Consider the following 24,498-nt stretch of genomic DNA (forward strand, 5'->3'; position numbering starts at 1 on the left):
ACGACGAAAACTAGAAGCTTCGTACGTAATCAACACCCGCCCTCAATGTTTGGACGGATAATACACTCACAACGCTTACTTTTTTTTTTTTTTTTTAGGTTCACACCCGTGCCGGGCTTCGAGATAGGCTTCGTTTCGAGATTATTTAATGCTGTAAATTTTGTGAATTACAAATTATCATAATTATGATTTTTGAGACATTTCCTAATAAGACGCAGAAAAGATGGTAACAAGATGAAATCACAGTAGAAAATTGGAAAACAATTGTAGAATAGTAAAATAAGGTCATGATTATTATACCGTAGGATAACAACACGATATCAATACTGTACATTTCATTTGAAATCATTTTGAAATACATTTTATCTCGAAAAGAAGTTTAAATAAAAAATATTTGGCCCGGGAATAAGCTAAATCAACTGCAGAAGATAAAAATGAATCATATATACATCCTCGACAAAATAGTTATGTATAATAATTAATACGGTACCCGATAGAGCCAGCTTTATGACTAAATAGAGTATTTTAGACTATATTTTATGTCACACAAAATGTTTACGGTACTACTGATTGTTAAACTAAAATAATTGAGAATAAATCATTTTTTATTAATTATTAAATAGAATATCAATAAATAAATTTGTTGAGTAATAGACAACAACAACATATTATTATTAAAAGTGTTTTGTATAGGCATATTTTTTTAATATTTTTTTTTTGTAGTGGTGTTGTGGGTTTGAAATTTTAAATATATTGTCTAAAAAATGATATTATACAATTCAGAAACCGCCAAAAATAAATACAAAAAGTATTGCTTTCCCGTGCCGGGAATCGAACCCGGGCCGCGTGGGTGAAAACCACGAATCCTAACCACTAGACCACACGGGAGTGACATGAATAAAACTGTTTAATATTTCAATATAAATGTTAGTCACCATTTTGACTATTATTTTATCGATTTCAATTATTGTATATGTAATAATATTTGTTTTAATTAATCATTTTCACGTTTTTTTCCTTCTTATAGCCTATTAATCACGTCGCATTCAAAAACAGCCAGCTAGAATGATGATTCACTGAAAGCAGAGGGCGCTAGTATTATATTCCAGTTGTCACCTGATCACAACAGAAACATGGACACCACCATGGCTCTGTACTTTTTAGGACTGCTCTTTTCTGGGACCGTTCATGCTGCTTATTGTAACAGTTTTATTAGTTTTACTACTGGAAAAGAAATATATAAAAAAGAAGATGCAATATTGCCAGTGGTTATAAATACATGGGCGTTTACGAATGCGACAAAGATCGGTAGGCACATCCATCATTCATAAACTTTTTTCTGTGTGTGTCTCTCTCTGACTGAGTCTCTATTCTATAATGTAGTTTAGGCCCTAGGCCTAGTAGTTATACAGCTAGGCCTAGCTAGGAGGACCAGGCAGGGCCCATAGGTAATTATTTCCTTATGCTAGGACGAAGGTTGCCGTAGGCATAGAATAATAAAATTGCAGTATCGACCTGCCGGCCCGTCGCGCGTGGTGGGTGGTGGTGTACTGTGTGTGGTCCAGGTTAGAGAGAGGGTAGGGTAGGCCGGATCTAGTCGAGCTTGTCAGTCAGGAAAAGGCAATAATAATAATAAATAATAATGATATATTTAATATATTATTATTATTAGTGTTATTATTATTATATATAGGCTTTAATATAACCTACTATAGGCCTAGCTAGGCCTACTAGGGCCTAGGCTAGTCATTGGCCTACCTTATTTTTTATAATATAGGAGCCTATTTATATTTACAGTAATTTGTTATTTATATAATTATTGTTCATTATTGTTTATATATTTGTTTGTTTGTAATAATGTATTTTATAATTTAAGAGGACCCCTAAATATCAGGGCTATAATTTATAATAATAATAATTATAATCTATTGTTTGTAGTACAAAACTGGGTGTTTTTGAAAATATAAATAAACGTTAAAGACACTCCCTACAATTTGTGACGTTTTGTAAAAATAATACATATACAGTATTTTAAAAACATTAAACCAGGTCATTCCTTGTCTTAAATGTACGTTTTATGGTAAATTATGATAAAAAGTGAGAAACAATTGTCGTATTCGATTGGGAACTTCCGTTGTCAACGTAAAGATTTGATGAGTACTTTTTGTATTCGAATTGTAAATTTTTGCTCAACAGAAAGTCATTCGAATAGAAAACGTTGACAACGAAACTTTTTCGTTAAGAACAATCTCAACGCTCAAAATACTCCGTTAAAGTACTCAACGGAAAAACTACTCAACGGTACACTCGAATACGACAAATGCACTACCTAAGTAGCTCGCGGCGACTGACCTCTTTTGGACGGTCTTTAGGCCTAGCCTAGCTAGGCTTAGTTTTGTAGGCCTAGCTGGTAAACATCGGTAACGTACGGACATCGTAAGCTAGCTATATACCTAGCCTGACATTAATTGTCTTTCTATTTTTGCTTGACTCCGTTGATACAAATTGGGGAAAACCCGGTATTTTCGCTGAAAAGTTAGGAGTCTTCTATTTGTTTTGGCTTCACGATCGATCGAAAAGTGGGTGAATTACAGAAGAAAAACAGAAATATCAATCCGTGCGCAATGCATTTTGGGATTTATAGCGGGCCGCTATAATAATTGGAATCGACTTATTTTTCACATTTTTAACCATTTAAAGACGAAAAAAGTTATCGCAATAAGACCATATAGTATTATTTTTACATTAAATATAGTTTGTGATCTTAAAATAGATTTAAAAAACGTAGGGAAGGTGTCTTTAATACAATGGTTACTAAAATGCAGTAGATGAAAATAAATGAATATTAAAGACATTTCAGCAGTATCGACATTTAGTTTATTTTTCAAAATATAATTTTTGTTATGAATTTGAAATGTGGGAAAATTCAGGGGTTGGGCGAGACAGCGGGATAATTACTAGATACCAGATGCTTTACAGAGTAAATTTACAATGATTCAGCTTGGAAGATTCTTGCTAATGGAGGTTCAGCTTTAGATGGTGTAGAAAAAGGCTGTACACAATGTGAAATTGAGCAATGTGATGGTACAGTTGGATTTGGAGGAAGTCCTGATGAGAGTGGAGAGACTACTTTGGATGCTATGATCATGGATGGGTACGTCGAAAAACATCTAAATATAGCACACCAATTTATGTTTTAATTTTTTATACAAAATACAAGCATTACAAAAGTAGTCTACATTTAATTATATTGATTTGAACATAGTTGTTATTATTATGAACGAAATGTGAAATTGTTTTAGGGTAACCCATGATGTTGGATCTGTAGCAGATTTGAGAAGAGTAAAGAGTGCTATCTCTGTTGCAAGAAGTGTAATGACATACTCCAAAGAAACACTCATTGTTGGAGAATCAGGTACAAAACACAGCTTTTTATACCACAAACAGATGTATTTACTGTATTTTTCCAGTGAAGCTTTTTCAGATTGTTTTGCATTAATTCTGTATTCAGTTTTAATTTTTCTAAATTAAATGTATTAAAGTTCAAAATTGTATTTAAATTGTAATTATGTTACTTATTCTATGATTTCAGCAACACAGTTTGCAGTTGAGATGGGTTTCAAATCAGAAAGCCTTTCTACAGACAAATCAAAGCAAGTCTAATTATACTCCTTTTGTTTGTTACAATAATTCATGTAAATATTTTGTATGGAATATTAAATTCATAGATTTTGACTGTAATTTCTGAAAATCTATTACAATACATTCTTTTCAACTGTAGTTGTGTTAATATGTGTTAAATTGTATTAATTAAAAACTGTATAAAGGCAGTAACATTTAAAATGCATATTATTCTTATTTTCTGAATAATTTAAATATTGACCTTTTCAGACAAATTTGGGAAGATTGGAAGAAAAACAATTGTCAACCGAATTACCGAAATGTAAGTTGCAACAGATAGATTTTTCAGTTTGTTTTCAATTTTAATTTTATTGAGGGAATTAAACAACATTTTTAAAACAGGTTTAATTAAGGCAATTTCATTCATATCAATTACTCGGTAACCAATTATAAGTACTGTACTTTTTAATGTAATTTAAATTGGTTTAGGATTAAGTTGCTACAGATGAATGAATGTTTTACTATTAAATTTATTCTGTAGAATGTTTCACCTGATCCTACCACCTCATGTGGGCCATATACACCACTAAAAGTACTACAAGCTGCACACAAGAACTCTGAACCTAGGTTTAGTAAAGACATTTCCATTACAAACCATGACACAATAGGCATGGTGATAGTAGATACTGAAGGAAACTTAGCTGGAGGTACAACCACCAATGGTGCTAATCATAAGGTACCTGGGTAAGTATTAAGTTTATTCATTACAGAATTTCACTTGTTTTTTTTATTTTTGTTTAATATTTATTTTATTGAACCATGTTTCATGAGGGTAGCCCATCCAGCAAAGCTGATCATTGGGGCCCTCGACAAAACAATACAAACAGCAAAAAAATATTATTATGAAATGTAGCACCGATATGGCAGAGGTATAGAATGAATTAATTTGTGTTTGTTTTAGCCGTGTAGGTGACTCACCGATAGCTGGAGCTGGTGCCTATGTTGACAATGATGTAGGAGGAGCAGCTGCTACTGGTGATGGTGATGTCATGATGCGCTTTTTACCAAGGTTATATTTAATAATACTTAGTCTAAAAGACTTTCAGAAATCAAACTTATTTAATTGATTACATCACTGATGATTAATAATGTTTAATTGTTATTTTGTTTAGTTACCAGGCAGTTGAAAGCATGCGACAAGGCATGGACCCAGCAACAGCAGCACAGGATGCAATAAAAAGAATTCTCAGATTTTACCCCAAATTCAGTGGTGCCTTAGTTGCTGTTAATAAAACTGGAAACTATGGTAATGATTTTGATTTATTTTTATTTTATCAGAGTTATGATATTTTAAAACGTATGACCTTTACAAAATATATAATAATAATATTAAATAAGAGAAAATGACAGCTGCTTAGTAGGCAGATGAATAAATTTATTCTAAGTATTAGAATATTACATTCATGATTCAAATTTACATTACAATGTACTTTTATTTTCTTCATTACAGGTGCAGCTTGCCACGGATTTGGAACATTCCATTATTCTGTCCGCAATGCCAATATGAAAGATGTGAGTGTTGAAGAGGTCCCATGTATGACGTAATACGTCACGATTAGATTTAGTTCACACAAGATATAATTTATTTTCTTTGTATTCTTTGTATGCTTTTGATTACTTTATTTAAAAAACAAAACTCAGCCTAGAACAACCATGTTTATGTACTTTTGAATGTACTTCCTATCAAGATGATCTTCCATTTAAATGATTGATAATGCAGTACTAAATAGAGTACACCGTCTTTCATAGTAAAATGTAACAAGCTTTTCCTTAGTTATGGTAGTAGTTGCAGGGTTTTTTTTTTTTTTTTAGGACCGATGTGTTTATTAAATATTAATAGTGTGGTCGTATTAAGTTATTTATAAGACTGTCTACACATGAAACCCGTCTTTGGGTTGTTTTGACAGATGGATAGATAAACAATAATTTTAAATACACATGAAACCCGTCTTTGGGTTGTTTTGACAGATGGATAGATAAACAATAAATACAAATATATTGTAATAATAACGAGGATCTATTGAAGTATGTTGAACGTTTATTTGACAATGCACTTGAACACGTGTAGTTCAATTACTACGAAGTATTAGTGTTTCGTAGTTAACGTATGTTTATAACAATAACACTAAACATCTTCTACTAATTGCATCGGACATAAGATGTTTTACAAAGTCTTTGATTAAAACCATTTAAGACGCCCATGAGCATCATTTGATGATCGTTGATGACATCACTTGGTCGTCGTCGACGTCTTTTTGTGATGGCTTCTCAACTTGAATGCCAGATCATTGATTACTTTTTCCTCCGCATCAATAGCTGTAAAATAAAAGGTTAAATTACCAATACAGTACTTATTCGTTCTAAGCGAATTTTGGATGTGGGGTGGGGTGACTTGAATTAATTTAGTGAAAATAATGTATTCGTCTGGCTGGAAATCTGTCAATTAATGAAATCCAGTCAATTTATCTAAATCATTCATTATATTGGCTAAACCACTTTACAGATTCTTCTATATTTATACTATTTTTGGATATGGTTGTTTAGACACAGCATCATCTCACAACCTCTTAAACATAGATCTATTTTGTTAATGGTTTATTGAAAGTGCATAATTATTATATAATCTCCAGGCGTTCCGATGGGAATTATAGACTTATAACATCACAGTACAGTAGATGTTAAATAGTAAAGACCGTGTCAAACTAACATATTTATATATATTTTAGCAGGGAGTTACAAACAATTAATCTTACTTTTCTTGGTTGGTAAAGTGTTTTTTTCTGTTGTCGCAACTTTCTGAAGACTCTGTATTTCAAACCATTTCATTTCATGCATAGTGCAGTCATTTAAGTTAGGTCCGCCATGTGTTGGGTGTAGCCGAAATGGTTCTGGTTTAAAAGGTCTAAAATAAAATATAATATTTTAAACGAAATCGTTTTATTTTATCTAGTTAAAACATACATATCTCAAATCTGCATGTTATTAAAGTGTGACAAACGGTATTTATCGAAGGATAATTACGGAAGTACATTCTGTGTATCACACTGTCGTCATGACTGTGTAGCGCCCTTATTCATAAGACCTGGTTGCCATAGTTTCTGGAATACCGTTTTGCATTGTGTTAAATATGTTTTCAATTCATATAACGATTTCTTTGTAACCGAGGATTAACCATTTATTAGATTATGGTGACATAATCGTATTTCGTAACAAACCACTGAGTATTTTAAGCGTTATAATATCCTATTATTGTGTACAGATCAGGAGGTATCTGACATGTTATGAAATTTAAAAACGTAATTTCTGTCAAGAGCTGCAAAAGCTGTACCCGGTTTATTTTCTCATAAATGGCCTACCATTGCTATATGATTCATACCACTAGATGCGATACATTTTGAGTGTTCCACATTTTATAAGGCCTAAGTACCTCTTCAGACTCAGTTAAATCCAACTTACCTGCGATGAATGTTAACCCATCCTTGTCTATTCGCCATCATGGTCCACTTGCATCCAGTTGAGTTGTCTCTTTTATAAGAATCAGTTTTAAATGGCACACACGTCTTCTCTGCTAGTGTGTTTTTGTCTGCCATACTATTTCTACCAAACATTGACGTACGATATCATGTATATCATCGCCCAGCGTGATGCTTTATTAAATCATTCCTTTTCATCTGTTGATTGCAACCGTTGTACAGTACACTGTATACCTGTTCGTGCGTAAAAATTAGTTTAGTATATCCTCATGGCGGCTATACGTAATAGTATGCGTTGGTCTGTATAATCTGCTGCTATAAATCATGTACGGTCATACGTATGTTGTAAACATCTGAATATGTAAAATGTATAGGAAGCGGTGTTATATACACCTTGCATTCAAATGAATAGAGAGTAGAACACCACTGTGAAGGAATGATGATGTTGATAACATGATTAAAATAATTGGGAACGCGTTCCTGCTGCTATGGATATATCAAGTCATTGTTGAGCGATTTAATCGATGGAATCTTGTAATAAGTACGTATGATGCATAATGTGTGTGTAAATGATGAACTCTCATATACAGCATACAGACAATGTTAATTTTGTAGCCTCACCAATTTCAAAAGTATTATAAATTAAAACAAATTAAGTAAATAACAGTAACTGTTAGACAAATCGTTTTAAGTGGACAAGAATCATAAACTTTGGTTATGAAATTAATGAGTTTATTAAGTTCGTCATAATTTTGTTAATTTTGAAGTGTGTGGTTCACCTTTCATTTGAGATCCGAACCCGAGAGCAATAGCCTCAGTCAGCATGATGCCAAGAAGCATTATGGACGTAACCATAGTTACAGAAATTAAGTTAGGAGTCATCCGTAATTTCTTCTCCTCAGTAGCCCTCTTGAAATTCCCTTTTACTTATCCTACTCATATGAGTTGTATTTGAAATAATAATTTAACACTGAAATAAATGTAGTCTGTGTGTAGGCCTAAATAATAAAAATAAATAAAATCAATTGAAGTAGGCCTTAACAAAGTGCAACAAAGAAGCGGACATTTTTCTGACTGTTGGCTAATATTTATTATCCTGGTGCAATTGAAGGAATATACGGAGTGCAATATACTTTAGCTTGAACTGGTAAACACGTTTGGCCATTACCTACACCCAGTGTGTTTCATGCTCCGCACCTAAATACACAATAACAGACTAGTACTATATGCTCTAGCATATAAACCTATGATCCAAAAAGATATTCAACTAACACGTATAGTCCTAATTGCGTTTCCGCCAATTTAATTTACTCTTTCCGCTCAATATCGTCACCACCCAATCCATGTTTTACTGACCAAATATCGCGGCAAACATGGCGCTAGTATATTTATTATGTATATTAAGTTTGTGTGCAATATCTACTGCTCATTCTGATCATGATCATCATGCCCCGTTTACGTGTCCCACAAACACGAGTTGTTATAAGCAACCGGCTACCTGTAAACGAGACGATTGTATTTATTACTTGACTGTAAAGGAGAACCCAACAAACAGAAGGCAACTCATATTTGACATGCAGGCCAAGAGTGATGGATGGGTCGCTGTTGGTTTCTCAGAAGACAAGTTAATGGTAACTTTACTCCAAATAAACTAAAATGTGACTACGACTTGTTTTTCAGTTTACTGTTGCCTAAAGTCAGTATAATCATCTTTTTTATTTAAGTATGATAGGAATGATCACATGGAAGATTCAATCTTTCTAGTGGATATACAATAATGGTTGGAACAGTAGGCCTACCGGCGGTAGGGAAACTAATTGTATTTCACGAATTATATTTTAAACTTGTAACCTCTATTTTTTAGGGTAACGATGATGTATTAATGTGTGATCGTGAAGCTCGAAGTGTTGCTTTAATTCATACATGGAATAATGACAAACACCAGAATGTACCATCTAGGGTTAATGTAAGTAATTACATTACACTGATTTCTAAACTGAGAAATAACTGGCACACAATATGACATTATCGACAAAAACATACCTATTCTATTATATGATATAATATGATTAATAACTTGAAGTTTCTTACTAAAGTAAGATAAAATCTTAGTTAAAAGTAGCTAGGCCTAATTTGATTTGTTTATATTCAGTTTGGTTTCTACTCGCACGGAACTGGATATACTTACGTGAATGGACGGGTGCGTTGTCAATTTATAAGAGATAAGATTCTAACTTCACCTGGATATACTAACTGGTTTGACATGGAATCTAACCAATATCATTTCTTGTTTGCATATGGACCAAATGGTAGACCGGGTAAGATCTCAACCTGATTTCAATACAATGTATAATGTGTATTCTGGGCCTAAACGAGAATATCCTAAATAGGTCTCGCATACGCCGACATATAGATTTTCAATGATTTTCTTTTAAAAGATCAAACAACATTATAATACATGTATCTGTTTATAACAATAAGGTACAATAATCACTTTTTAATTTTAGGTGAATCAGAAAAGCATACTACAACACCGTGTGTATCGACTAACAATGTGGATTTGAGCTTAAACCAAGCCATTGAAGCGCACTCAGACGACGACGATGATGCGTGCGCAACAACTGGTAAGTGTCAGTGTTATTATTATTAATATTATTGAATGCGTATAATTAAAATGTAAAATATAAACATGGTATTTTGCACAGTGACGACACATCATAACACATTGTTTGTACTTATTATTTCAGCTTCTTTCGTATTAGTACTCGTCACTGCGTTGTTGTCTTTTGTCTTTAATAAGTAATTGAACTTCAGATCATAAAGAAATAATTCTACAGGAAAATGGACGTCACCAGAAAATAACACTAGTAAAACGAGGTTCATTCATCAATGCCATTTAACAACTTGAAGACACAAAATAGCTTTAACCACCAATCGCGAATAACGGCCCTTAAATGACTGAACGTCATTTTAATTTTGCATTGTACATACAATAACCAACTCACGGAGAAATGTGCACATTATCAACAGGCATTTAAGACGGCGTGGACTGGTATATTAATGTTAAGATAGGTTGCATATTTGAGTTTGAGAAGTCATTCATGCGCCATTGATGTACCGGACAACATCTGATGTAACTTGAATACATTGCCCTAGACAGAATACTGCAATTGTTTCTCCAACATGGATTCTGTTCATAATCCGATTTTGATTGAAATATTTATTATTATTATATTTCTTAATTAATCGAAATACGAAATGAAGACTACCAATTTAACCTCATTTGCAGTGTATTATTTTGAATGATAATGTAGGCCTACTTAATGTATGTTATGATATTATTCACAACCGTAGATACTGATATAGGCTACTAAAAGTTGAGTACCGTACCCAATCTTCTAAATCACACTTTCTTGTAGTCATTTGTGGTTGAAATAATTCTCCGCAGTGTTCAATGCATGTGTATAAGATTTATTAATGTATTTATATCAGGGTTCTTTACTTTATTTGGCGAAGGGCCATATTTTTTTACTTGTCATATCAAGCGGTAACTTTCCTGAGAAAAAATTGTCTGAGTCATGAATTATGAGTAAGTATAAATGATTCTGTTTGATGAAGAGTAGTAAATAGAAGCTGTCCTGCGATTTAACTATCTATATTTCCTTATGTGGGTATGTGGATAAGTATGATTTAACACGAAGAAGAAAGAAATAAAACGTATAGTGCTTTATCTGCAGGAAATGCATTTGAGGCGATAAGCGAGGTCTTGCTGCAGTCACTTTGTCAGTTTGGACTTGAACTGCAAGCACTAAGTTGGCTTGAAAAGTTAGTCGTAAAGGTGAAGATTGGTTTCTAGGTGTCATCTGTTGGCATTCAGCAGGAAACCATGGCTTTCGTACTTTTGGCAGTAACCATTCTTTCTAAAGCTATCCTTATTGAGAGTTGGACAGAAACTAGATATATATGTCCAATAAATACGGTTTGTTTTAAAAGACCTGTAAACTGCGAGGTGAACGACTGCGATTATTTTGTTTCTGCCAAAGAAAATCCACGTAACCCGGAACAGGTTATCATTGATTTGAGAGGTAGATCCGACGGGTGGGTTGCACTTGGATTATCTCATGATGAAGTTGGCATGGTAAGTTCATTATTAATCATTATATTCTTTATTTATAGTTTAAACTGCGAAATATAGGCCATGATTTATATGCAATAATTAAAAAGATGATGATGTAATTGGTAAAAAAAAATATTACCTTGACATAATTGAACGTATCGCTTACATTAAGTAAAGTGCGTCTGATTTTGATTCACTTTCGTATTGAATTGACAGAATTAAGTTCTAATCGAATGGGGAACATGGCCTCAGTGCAATTACCGGTGATGATTTAGTCACTACCGCTGACCCGTTTAACTCAAATCAGAATATCTATACATATATAGCCGAAATGAATGCTCTAAAAAAGCCTTGTAAACTAACGGTCGTATAGGAATGTTCCCACAATTTACATTTACAACGATTTATAAAAAATATTAATTATTAATAGGTTTGTAGTGCATATAATTGCTGTTTCATTAAAAAAAGGTAACGTGATAAATCTAAAGTTAGGCTTCACGTTCGTGAATTGAATTGTTAAAATCATTTCAGCAAGAAGATGACGTTATGATGTGCATTCGCAGAGGAGATTATGTCACACTTGAGCGGCGATGGAATACAGGTGGTCTGAACCACATGTCCTCATCTCAGGTATTCATAACAGTACAACTTTTAAAACTTAAACTAAAGGCTTGATAATAATTGGTTGCATCACTGGTATATATTTTTTTTCAATAAAAACTTTAAAAATTCATAAAACCCTTGAGAAATGTTTTAAAATTATTTCGTGCCTAGCCTTTCTGGTATATTTACGATAAACCTACTAACATATTACTTAATATTTACTTGTAGGCTGGTGTGAACTCGTGGAACAACGCGTACAGTTACACAAATGGAATTCTACGATGTCAATTTATCAGAGAAAAACAACTTCCTCAAGATCCTCTACACTTTTTTGAAATGGATTCCAATTGTCATTGGCTCGTAAATGCTATGGGTTTGACATCAGCTACAGGTATTTATTATTTGTATAACAATCAGCGTAAAACAAGTAAACTGAATCTTAACATAAAACACATCCCTTAATCATGTCGGAGTTTCAAAGTGTTTATTTGAGTGGATTTAATAAGAATACAATTCAATTATTTTATTCCGTCAAGCACTCTGGCTCGAAAATTGTTTTGCTTGTTACGTATATAAAACATTACAACTATTATAAAATGGTTAACATACAAACAGCAAGGGGTAAAATACAAACAGCACGACACCAAGGGGTAAAATACAAACAGTACGCGTCACCAAGGGGTAAAATACAAACAGTACGACACCAAGGGGTAAAATACAAACAGTACGACACCAAGGGGTAAAATACAAACAGTACGGTACCAAGGGGTAAAATACAAACAGCACGACACCAAGGGGTAAAATACAAACAGTACGGTACCAAGGGGTAAAATACAAACAGCACGACACCAAGGGGTTAAATACAAACAGCACGACACCAAGGGGTAAAATACAAACAGTACGACACCAAGGGGTAAAATACAAACAGCACGACACCAAGGGATAAAATACAAACAGTACGACACCAAGGGGTAAAATACAAACAGCACGACACCAAGGGGTAAAATACAAACAGTACGACACCAAGGGGTAAAATACAAACAGCACGACACCAAGGGGTAAAATACAAACAGTACGACACCAAGGGGTAAAATACAAACAGCACGACACCAAGGGGTAAAATACAAACAGTACGACACCAAGGGGTAAAATACAAACAGCACGACACCAAGGGGTAAAATACCAACAGTACAACACCAAGGGGTAAAATACAAACAGCACGACACCAAGGGGTAAAAGACAAACAGCACGACACCAAGGGGTAAAATACAAACAGCACGACACCAAGGGGTAAAATACAAACAGTACGACACCAAGGGGTAAAATACAAACAGTACGACACCAAGGGGTAAAATACAAACAGTACGACACCAAGGGGTAAAATACAAACAGTACGACACCAAGGGGTAAACTACAAACAGCACGACACCAAGGGGTAAAATACAAACAGAACGACACCAAGGGGTAAAATACAAACAACACGACACCAAGGGGTAAAATACAAAAGCAACAAATGCAAATATGAAATAATAAATAGGTTAAAACATGGCAGTAGTAAAAAATATCATAAAATTGTGGAAAACAGTGTCATATAAAATTGGATAAAAGTAAGTTCACCTGACAACATTGTCATTAAAAAGCCTCATAGCAGATGGGAGTAAATAATTTCGTAATCTATTAATTTTCATCATAGAAAAGCGAATTCCACCACTTCTGTTAAGTACAACATGTTTGTTGAGTGGATTGGCTTTCCATTTTTAACTTCCATGTTTTTGGTAAAATCTTTTGTGGCAATTTCTTCTAATGCATTAACATTGATACCAATTATTTTAGTAGCTGCTTTAATAATTTTCTCTAATTATGAAGTGGCATATAGAATGGAAAATAAAATAACACAGTTTTTCTTTTCCCAACAAGCATATCTTTAGTTTCTACCATGTTATGTAATGATTGATGTTTTTTTTTTTATCTTAGGAAAACCACTTAAACATACAAAGCGGCCATGTATATCTTCACAGCAAATTAGTGTAACCGATCAAACGCCAGTTCCGGCATGTACACCACCGAGAGATTGGAATCCAAATCGTGGACGTAGGCCAGGAGGAGGAGGTGGAAGAAACACCGGAGGTGGAAGAAACACTGGGGTAGGATTTGGTGGTGGTGGAGGAACGGTAGGAGGTGGAACATTTGGTGGAGGAGGTACTGGTGTTAACACTGGTGTTCACACTGGTGTTAACACTGGTGTTGGTACCGGTGGAGGAGGTACTGGTGGCGGTAACAATGGTTATGACTATTATGGTGGTGGCACAGATTATTATGACGGTGTAAATATTAATCATCATGGCGGAGAAAGTAGCGGAAATATTTGGAAACCAGGTGTGTGACTCGAGTAATTCCTATCCTACCTATTTAACTATTTGTGTTGTTATATAATAATACAGTATAACTGGACAACGTTTTAAAAGTGTTTCGAATTCGTTATCTAATCATTAATATGTGTTTCATTTTATTTTCAGTGATTTTACTGGTTGTTGGACTATCATCAATGATACATTTATTTATCTGATAATGACTCTTTTATGAACGTTTGTTCATCGGTAATCATGCAGGCCTATACGCTCTTTGCCAGTAAACTAAAGTAGCCTGTTTTCCTGTCGACGTTATTCGACGCTATCGTCGTTGATAGTTAACAGTTCAACGACGACGATCGTTTGACAACGATCAAGTTGAAAGGAACGATAGCGATTACCTTTTCCTGTAAACATTTCAATGTTTACGTAGAAGATTACCGGTTATTGTTAACGATAGCATCGAATAACGTCGACAGGAAAACAGGCTTTAAGCCTAGTTGAAAGATTTGTCTGAAATAAAAAAAAACAGATGATGTGCTTTAGCGAGTGGTATTCAGTGATGGAAGGATGATATGTTTTAAACATACCAATGTTAATGTTATAATTCAAATGTATCATGCGTACACATCTTGTTATACACATGTCCTCTCATAATTAAGTCAATATTTCCGGTAGTTTTTTTGCGGTATGTGACAATCGTCATCCATGGATGGTTTTCTTGAATTATTAAAAATGACGGATTATAAATTTAATAATAGAAATATTTGTATAGAAATAAAAAAATGAAGGACAACTGTTTGTATTATTTAAATTAAGAATGTATGAAGTGAGGTTTTGATTTGGTTTTTAGTTTTTTCTTAGCAACACATTGTAAATGGATTGGCATGTATTTTATGGTTTCCTGTTATTTTATACCACTAAATGATATACATTGTATTGTTCGTAGGTGTGTGTTTATTATTGTAGTTATTGAGATTAATTAGGTCGGGTCACAGCCATGTTTAAAAAAATCTAATATTCGTTAAGAAAGTAAACAATGTGATATCTATTAAATTCTTGAGTGTAATGATTATTCGAAATACACATACCTTGAATACGTATACTATACCTATTATTATTAACCAAACACAACAATCTAAAATGGCTTACATAAGCATTATAAGCCTGTTATCGGTTCAATTTTACAGTAACATTAATTGAACACGTTGGTAATACATAGTAGGCCTACTTTTTTCGACACGCCTTTCAAGGCCCATTGCCATCTCATATTATAACGAAACCATTATCGACTCATAATTACCGACAATAACACTTAAGTACACGTTTGTTTGAGAGTACGGGAGGTTCGGTTGAGAACACTTGTCATCATGGTATTAAACTTATGAGTAGTCTTCATAACTCGTTGAAAGTACGCAATCTGGATAAATGGTTTTTACATTATAGTCGTCCTGCTTCTATAAACATATATACTGAACATCTTTTGAGAGAAATAATTTGGTTAGGTTTTTTTTCTGGTAGGAGGCCTAACTCTCCCAGACAAAAGGACCCTATTCCCCCTTCCCCCGCTGGCGCCAACCTTGAGCTGATTTCATTCGAACTCAAATAAATGCTATTATTTTAACCCTTTGTAATTTATAGCGTCCACTTAATATTAAAAGCTTCTGAACGTCACTGTGGTCAACAAGTATCTCAATGATGACCGCCCAGTTGGAGCATCTTTTTCTTGTTCATATTTTATATTTATGCATAAACTACTCCCGTACAAATAAAATGACTTTTCGAATTGGTGGTATGGATCCATATCTTGACATACAACACATTATTAGTAAAATATTATTAACAATAACATTATCTTTTTTTAAATAAAATCACTGAAGATTGTTTGTTTATTCAAGTTGGCAGATGGTGATCCGACAGATTTCTTAACGGATGTTGTTTTCTTTTAATCCTCTTTAAGTGAATAATCCTAACCAACTATATATACCGCATACTCACAGCAAGCAAATCATAAGCAAACATTTATTTACACATGCAACAAGAGAACAATATTATATCTCGAAATGAATCTTAAATTGGTAGTCATTGGCCTTTTGGTATGTGCCGCTTTAATTGAAGCTTCAGGAAGCAGCAGTGGTAAGAGGAAGCATGGTGGTGGGGGAAGTAACAGTGGTAGTAGCGGTAGCGGCAGTAGTGGTAGCGGCAGTAGCAGTAGTAGTAGTAGCAGCGGCAGTAAGAGCAGATGTGGTAGCGATAGTAGTAGTAGTAGTAGTAGTAGTAGTTCAGGACAAGATGGGTGTGACTCCAACTCATGTCTAGCTCTTGGAAAATGGGTGAGAATTATTTTATTTTAAGCACTCACAGTTACAGCCAGGAATGTTGAATTATAGCAAACCGACTTATTTTGGAAGTTTTTTGTATTAGCCTATTGCTCTTACTCTAATTTCATTTAATTCCTAATAATTTCTTTTCAATAACAAATACAAAAAATCTTCTATAATAACATCAAATATGAAAAACGGTACCTCACTGTAAGTAAAGCTTTAATTGTGGAGTCCAAGCAAAAGTAATTATAAGAAAGGTATACGAAGAACATAACACAAAATAAAATGCACGAGGTCAGATGGATGTAGCAGAAGCAGTTCATTGTTGTAAAATACTTTAATCACAATTGTTGGATTACCATAACAGCAAAACAATATTGCTCATATTAATGTTACGATCGACTAATAGTCGTCCCTTATCTTATAGTGCAAATCAGACCGATCATGCTGTAGTGGACTTTGTCGTAGTAACAAATGCAAGAGTAGGTGTGGCGGAAATAATGCAGTTGTAAGTAGAATTGATACACCATGATAGGCTACTTTCACAATCTTAGATTTATAAACGCTATTCGTGCCGCCACTGATTTATAATCCGTTAAAAACCTAAGCTTAAACTAACATTTAGAATTCAATCAATTGTTTGATAAAAGTAGATAGAAATTCGTTTATCCCATGGTAAGTTCAAACCAAATTTTAAAAATAAAAGGGAGGAAATAGGGATGTTGAATCCGGATCTGCCACTGTATAGATATCAAGTCTTCAATAGTTCTTTTGAGGAATTGTTCTTATAATACTCTTCTTAATAATACTATTTTAAACATCAACAGTGTACAAAGGACACTGACTGCTGTAGCAGAGATTGTAGGAATGGAAGGTGTTTTGTGTGCAGGCAGCCATGGCAGTCGGTAAATATAGAATTATTGTATAACTCAATAAAGAAATTACAGGTATGTGTATGTATATTATTAACATAACATTTTCTCTGTGGTCTTTAGTGCCGATTTGACAGTGAATGCTGTGATGGAAACTGTAAAGACAACAAGTGTGTTCTTTGTAAAGAAGTTGGAAAATCCGTAAGTTACTATAGTTAGTGACAAAGACACATCCAAGTAAATGTGCATGAATTCAAAGTGTATATCTCGTTCACTATTTTCTGCTATGAAATATTCAAAAATAATTCAGAAATTGTCTTTCATCTTACAAACTGATTCTGATCTATTTTAAGTGTAACTCAAACAGCGATTGTTGTAACAATGACTGCAGAAATCGAAGATGTTTTGAATGTAAACCAGAATTTGCCTGGGTAAGTTTATTTCAAATGTTCACCAACAGTACAAAATATTTTGTTATAATTAAAAATAATTATAATGTTTTATTGCACAATCTGTATAAGTTAGTTGTAACGATTTATAGAAAGATTGTTCGTGTTCATTTAAACTTAAGTTAGTTAGTGATGAGCTACTCGGTATGTCAGATTTTTTGGGAGTAGTCGTATAATGATATACTGATCTAAAATAATATAAATTAAAAATAAATAATTATCTGTACAGTGCAAATCGGACAGTCAATGTTGTAATGGACAATGTAAAGACAACAAATGTTTCACATGCAAGCAATCAGGTGACTCTGTAAGTACTTCTAACTGCCGTTGTTCACATAATTATCGTCCAAAAACCTAGCCTATACAATTTACATTAATTTTCATTATAGAAGTTGTCACGGTATAAAATACTTTGATGTTACATATGGACTTAATTTTTAATATGTCGTTAAAAAAAATAGTAAACAATATAATTCCCCTGTAACTCCTTTGGTTTTGTATCTTGGCATGGTATGGAATAACATTTGATTATTATTCTTTAAACAAACGTTTTGCCGTTTTTGATATAATTATATCTTTATACTCTCCATATTCAGCAAATTTATTCAAAGATCCATGTATAACCGAAGCATGTCAATATAATATATAATAAGCCTGTAATTAACTAACTAGTTGTGTTTTATTAGTGTACTTCAAGCTCTGACTGTTGTGAAGGAAACTGCAACAATATAATAAGCCTGTAATTAACTAACTAGTTGTGTTTTATTAGTGTACTTCAAGCTCTGACTGTTGTGAAGGAAACTGCAACAATATAATAAGCCTGTAATTAACTAACTAGTTGTGTTTTATTAGTGTACTTAAAGCTCTGACTGTTGTGAAGGAAACTGCAACAATATAATAAGCCTGTAATTAACTAACTAGTTGTGTTTTATTAGTGTACTTCAAGCTCTGACTGTTGTGAAGGAAACTGCAACAATATAATAAGCCTGTAATTAACTAACTAGTTGTGTTTTATTAGTGTACTTCAAGCTCTGACTGTTGTGAAGGAAACTGCAACAATATAATAAGCCTGTAATTAACTAACTAGTTGTGTTTTATTAGTGTACTTAAAGCTCTGACTGTTGTGAAGGAAACTGCAACAATATAATAAGCCTGTAATTAACTAACTAGTTGTGTTTTATTAGTGTACTTCAAGCTCTGACTGTTGTGAAGGAAACTGCAACAATATAATAAGCCTGTAATTAACTAACTAGTTGTGTTTTATTAGTGTACTTCAAGCTCTGACTGTTGTGAAGGAAACTGCAACAATATAATAAGCCTGTAATTAACTAACTAGTTGTGTTTTATTAGTGTACTTAAAGCTCTGACTGTTGTGAAGTAAACTGCAACAATATAATAAGCCTGTAATTAACTATCTAGTTGTGTTTTATTAGTGTACTTCAAGCTCTGACTGTTGTGAAGGAAACTGCAACAATATAATAAGCCTGTAATTAACTAACTAGTTGTGTTTTATTAGTGTACTTCAAGCTCTGACTGTTGTGAAGGAAACTGCAACAATATAATAAGCCTGTAATTAACTAACTAGTTGTGTTTTATTAGTGTACTTAAAGCTCTTACTGTTGTGAAGGAAACTGCAACAATATAATAAGCCTGTAATTAACTAACTAGTTGTGTTTTATTAGTGTACTTCAAGCTCTGACTGTTGTGAAGGAAACTGCAACAATATAATAAGCCTGTAATTAACTAACTAGTTGTGTTTTATTAGTGTACTTAAAGCTCTGACTGTTGTGAAGGAAACTGCAACAATATAATAAGCCTGTAATTAACTAACTAGTTGTGTTTTATTAGTGTACTTAAAGCTCTGACTGTTGTGAAGTAAACTGCAACAATATAATAAGCCTGTAATTAACTATCTAGTTGTGTTTTATTAGTGTACTTCAAGCTCTGACTGTTGTGAAGGAAACTGCAACAATATAATAAGCCTGTAATTAACTAACTAGTTGTGTTTTATTAGTGTACTTCAAGCTCTGACTGTTGTGAAGGAAACTGCAACAATATAATAAGCCTGTAATTAACTAACTAGTTGTGTTTTATTAGTGTACTTAAAGCTCTGACTGTTGTGAAGGAAACTGCAACAATATAATAAGCCTGTAATTAACTATCTAGTTGTGTTTTATTAGTGTACTTCAAGCTCTGACTGTTGTGAAGGAAACTGCAACAATATAATAAGCCTGTAATTAACTAACTAGTTGTGTTTTATTAGTGTACTTCAAGCTCTGACTGTTGTGAAGGAAACTGCAACAATATAATAAGCCTGTAATTAACTAACTAGTTGTGTTTTATTAGTGTACTTAAAGCTCTTACTGTTGTGAAGGAAACTGCAACAATATAATAAGCCTGTAATTAACTAACTAGTTGTGTTTTATTAGTGTACTTCAAGCTCTGACTGTTGTGAAGGAAACTGCAACAATATAATAAGCCTGTAATTAACTAACTAGTTGTGTTTTATTAGTGTACTTAAAGCTCTGACTGTTGTGAAGGAAACTGCAACAATATAATAAGCCTGTAATTAACTAACTAGTTGTGTTTTATTAGTGTACTTAAAGCTCTGACTGTTGTGAAGTAAACTGCAACAATATAATAAGCCTGTAATTAACTATCTAGTTGTGTTTTATTAGTGTACTTCAAGCTCTGACTGTTGTGAAGGAAACTGCAACAATATAATAAGCCTGTAATTAACTAACTAGTTGTGTTTTATTAGTGTACTTCAAGCTCTGACTGTTGTGAAGGAAACTGCAACAATATAATAAGCCTGTAATTAACTAACTAGTTGTGTTTTATTAGTGTACTTAAAGCTCTTACTGTTGTGAAGGAAACTGCAACAATATAATAAGCCTGTAATTAACTAACTAGTTGTGTTTTATTAGTGTACTTCAAGCTCTGACTGTTGTGAAGGAAACTGCAACAATATAATAAGCCTGTAATTAACTAACTAGTTGTGTTTTATTAGTGTACTTAAAGCTCTGACTGTTGTGAAGGAAACTGCAACAATATAATAAGCCTGTAATTAACTAACTAGTTGTGTTTTATTAGTGTACTTCAAGCTCTGACTGTTGTGAAGGAAACTGCAACAATATAATAAGCCTGTAATTAACTAACTAGTTGTGTTTTATTAGTGTACTTCAAGCTCTGACTGTTGTGAAGGAAACTGCAACAATATAATAAGCCTGTAATTAACTAACTAGTTGTGTTTTATTAGTGTACTTAAAGCTCTGACTGTTGTGAAGGAAACTGCAACAATATAATAAGCCTGTAATTAACTAACTAGTTGTGTTTTATTAGTGTACTTCAAGCTCTGACTGTTGTGAAGGAAACTGCAACAATATAATAAGCCTGTAATTAACTAACTAGTTGTGTTTTATTAGTGTACTTAAAGCTCTGACTGTTGTGAAGGAAACTGCAACAATATAATAAGCCTGTAATTAACTAACTAGTTGTGTTTTATTAGTGTACTTCAAGCTCTGACTGTTGTGAAGGAAACTGCAACAACCGTAAATGTACAACCTGTAAACCAGACGGATATCGTGTAAGTATAATTAATATTCATAGATTTATTTTAAATTAATTTTCAACAAGCTTTAGAAAATTGTTTTTATTTTCTCGTTTTTGTTTATCCTAGTGCTATCGGCCTGATGACTGTTGTTCAAAGCAATGCAAAGACATCGGATACGGCTACCCACAATGCCTCACGTGTAAAGGCTTTGGTTCTCAGGTAGGCAACGGACACTACTACAACTGTTAGACTTCTTCACACTATAGACATGGAGCACAACTTAATTAAACTATAATAATAATAATATGGATTATACTCATTCTACACGGGAAAATAAAGTCACGGAAGAACGAAATGTCTTGCAATGTTTTTGTTTATTGGTTGCGGTTCATCAATAATTTAGATAAAAACACACATACTGCCTACAATATTCAATTCACATGGTGAAGGTTAGACGGAACTACTGTATAAAGTGGGAATACAAAATGCACGTACTCGTATATAACATAAAGCACGCATTATTATTTGAGAGTAAATTTGGTGATGTCAAAGTTATTTTCACATTGTGTTATAGTCATGGCACAATGCCCCTTACCAATAATCTTACTGTCACACATCAGTATTCATAATGCCACCCTCCTCGTCGATAATTTCACTATTTTATCTTCCATAATGTAACCAAACACAATATATTCTAAACGTTAAATGGTGATGATTATGGTGGTGGGGGTATTGGTGGTGATAACTGGTAACGGTTGTGGCTATTGTAATAGAAATTTGTAAAATATTACTTTTTGGAAACGGGATATATATATTTTCTTTCTTAGAACTGTATGATTAAATAAATTATAAATACACAGCACAGACGAAAACTTTACCTTTCCTTTGTCTCACCTTTCCTTTGTCTAAGTATCGTAACTGAGCAAATTTATTATTATCCGATTATTATTATTATTATTATGATCATAATTGTTGCTGTTGTCATGTCATTGTTGTTACAATTTAATAATTCAATGTAACCGCGCGTTCCACTAAGGATGATGAGGTAATATTATTGCTATAGGTCATGGTAAAAAGAAACTACACATGCAAATTATCTTTAAAGAGATGTTATTGACACTATATAGTCGAGATATTGAGAAGGAACGGTCTGGGACACGTATATAAATTCGACAAGGTGCATGTCCCGCGATGAACAGAATTGTATAGACAAAGTGACTCACATTTGTATTGTTTGCTTCTCTACGGTTTAGTTAGAATACTTTATTATTACGAGAGGAGGTGGGAAAAGAATGTGTTTATTGTGAAACCGATTTGGTTATTTTCTGAATCAATGTTTTGTATGACAGTGCAAGTGGGACCAGCAGTGTTGTTCAGAGCGATGTCGGCAACTCGGAACCGATGAAGAGAAAACGTGTGTAACATGTAAAGACATAGAGGAAGAGGTAGGGGAATTTCGATCAACATGTTTTAATCTTAAATAAATAAGATAATTACAATAAAGTAAATCATAATTTGTGGCATCGCCTTAAAAGATCATTCCGGCGCGTTTGTATCATTCAGAAACCGTTTATAAAAACCACGAACGCGTTTTCTTACAGTGTAATACAGCGGCTGACTGTTGTGAACAGAGTTGCATCAATAACAAATGTTCGTCTTGTTTTGATACTGATAAACAGGTAACTATACTTTAACAATCGTTATAATGTAAAAAAAAAACCAGGAATAGTATCAGAAAATGTTGCATTTTAGATTCACTGTGGACAAATCTAGTTATAGGCCTAATACTATACGACATTGGTCAAAATGATTGTGTATTATGGTGCTTATGAACTAACTATATAACTTAAATAATATGTTATATAGTGTACTGCAGACTCTCAATGTTGTTCTGGAAGATGTCGTGTACTTGGTCAAAATGACTTGAGACAGTGTGTGATTTGCAAGGATCTGAACGAGAAGGTAGGTTGCTTTATCACTACAGGGAGCAGCGGTTTCGTTGACATACAATGATTCCTCTTAAATACTTGGAAAGTTGTACCAGAAACAAATATTAGGCCAAGAGTTGCAAAAGAAGGTTTATTTAAAAGAATAAGTCTACTCCAACCGACCTTTATGTTTATTATGATCCCAGCATGCAAAGTTAGAATAATATCCTGTATTTATAAAGCAATTGGTAAGATTTAACATTATGTTTAATGACGTGCACACCTAGTACTTTGACAATTTTGTTCATATTTTTTAAATAATTACACTTATATATTTTTTATTAATCAATGTAGTGTAATAAAGATCAAGATTGTTGTTATGGACAATGCCTTGGTGGAAAATGTAACGTATGTAAAGAGGATGGTGTTCAAGTAAGTATACTGTGATTAAGATTGTTCCAAGAAACGCTTTATAGGCAATTATAGAAATTCCAAAACTATCAACATGCACTATACTCTGAAATTGTGTTTTTAGTGCAAAGAAGACGTGGACTGCTGTTCTAATCAGTGTCGCTACAGCCCAGCAGTAGGGCATGGACTCTGCGTCAACTGTAACGATAGATTTGATTCAGTAAGTCACCGTTTTTATTCTTGTTTCTAGGACGGTTAATTACTAGTTACAGTTTTTATGAATACTAACAAAATGTGTAGTTAGGTCAGAAAAACTTTTTAAAAACCAAAAATTAAATTTATAATTCTATTCAGTGTGAACAAACATCTGACTGTTGCCCTGGCAACGAGTGTATCAGTGGATTCTGCTTAAAACCAGTGAAACCGTGTGCCGGACAACTTGAAAGGGTAAAATATATAGGCCTACATACTATAATTATGTTTTGTTTAGGATATCTACAATATTGTGTTACTTATAGCCGCATCTCCTCTAGCAGCTTGTAAAGCGGCTCCATTGATCCATTTATTCATCATTTTGACATTTTTGTTTAACGATTTGCAGTGCCAGACAGACAAGGATTGCTGTGTTGGACAGTGCTCTAGTAATCAATGCAGATCTTGCAGAGGTGATCTCAATCTTGTAAGCATTGGTTTTAATACAATTATAGAAAAACCAAAACACCAATTAGCAACTATATGC

At 33.4% G+C, this 24,498-nt stretch overlaps 3 protein-coding genes, 2 long non-coding RNA genes and 1 other non-coding gene across 7 annotated transcripts; 4 read left to right on the forward strand and 2 right to left on the reverse strand.

Moving 5' to 3' along the window:
* Positions 1-816: 816 nt before the first annotated feature.
* Positions 817-888, reverse strand: Trnae-uuc (transfer RNA glutamic acid (anticodon UUC)). The gene has a single exon. It is a non-coding gene; the product is annotated as a tRNA-Glu (tRNA).
* Positions 889-1,119: 231 nt separating this feature from the next.
* On the forward strand, positions 1,120-10,033 carry LOC140050521 (N(4)-(Beta-N-acetylglucosaminyl)-L-asparaginase-like). The gene is made up of 13 exons (XM_072095759.1): positions 1,120-1,308; positions 3,001-3,154; positions 3,303-3,415; positions 3,593-3,653; positions 3,892-3,943; positions 4,163-4,365; positions 4,583-4,690; positions 4,794-4,927; positions 5,132-5,193; positions 9,019-9,120; positions 9,307-9,472; positions 9,662-9,778; positions 9,902-10,033. Exons 1-13 carry the CDS (start codon positions 1,134-1,136, stop codon positions 9,955-9,957), a joined length of 1,503 nt encoding a protein of 500 aa, XP_071951860.1. The 5' UTR covers positions 1,120-1,133; the 3' UTR covers positions 9,958-10,033.
* On the reverse strand, positions 4,990-7,593 carry LOC140050525 (uncharacterized). The gene is made up of 3 exons (XM_072095761.1): positions 7,138-7,593; positions 6,435-6,583; positions 4,990-5,997 (listed from the first exon to the last, which is right to left on the reverse strand). Exons 1-3 carry the CDS (start codon positions 7,287-7,289, stop codon positions 5,912-5,914), a joined length of 387 nt encoding a protein of 128 aa, XP_071951862.1. The 5' UTR covers positions 7,290-7,593; the 3' UTR covers positions 4,990-5,911.
* A 1,002-nt stretch (positions 10,034-11,035) lies between the features above and the next one.
* Positions 11,036-15,163, forward strand: LOC140050524 (putative ferric-chelate reductase 1). Of its 2 annotated transcripts, XR_011845399.1 has the most exons (6): positions 11,036-11,292; positions 11,803-11,901; positions 12,103-12,265; positions 13,849-14,250; positions 14,391-14,502; positions 14,702-15,163. XR_011845399.1 is itself a non-coding variant. In XM_072095760.1 (5 exons), the coding sequence occupies exons 1-5, from the start codon at positions 11,041-11,043 to the stop codon at positions 14,438-14,440; spliced, it is 966 nt and encodes a 321-aa protein (XP_071951861.1). In that variant the 5' UTR covers positions 11,036-11,040; the 3' UTR covers positions 14,441-15,163. The 2 variants fall into 2 exon arrangements, 1 of the variants encoding a protein (XP_071951861.1); XM_072095760.1 differs by having other exon boundaries at positions 14,391-15,163.
* A 2,993-nt stretch (positions 15,164-18,156) lies between these two features.
* LOC140050526 (uncharacterized) lies at positions 18,157-21,762 on the forward strand. The gene is made up of 3 exons (XR_011845400.1): positions 18,157-18,174; positions 21,376-21,453; positions 21,547-21,762. It is a non-coding gene; the product is annotated as an uncharacterized lncRNA (long non-coding RNA).
* A 1,267-nt stretch (positions 21,763-23,029) lies between these two features.
* LOC140049212 (uncharacterized) lies at positions 23,030-24,438 on the forward strand. Its single transcript, XR_011845215.1, has 6 exons — positions 23,030-23,099; positions 23,287-23,382; positions 23,703-23,780; positions 23,884-23,979; positions 24,114-24,206; positions 24,361-24,438. It is a non-coding gene; the product is annotated as an uncharacterized lncRNA (long non-coding RNA).
* The last annotated feature ends 60 nt before the right edge of the window (positions 24,439-24,498 follow it).

Source organism: Antedon mediterranea, chromosome 5 (genome assembly GCF_964355755.1).
Source record: "Antedon mediterranea chromosome 5, ecAntMedi1.1, whole genome shotgun sequence".
Taxonomy (NCBI): domain Eukaryota; kingdom Metazoa; phylum Echinodermata; class Crinoidea; order Comatulida; family Antedonidae; genus Antedon; species Antedon mediterranea.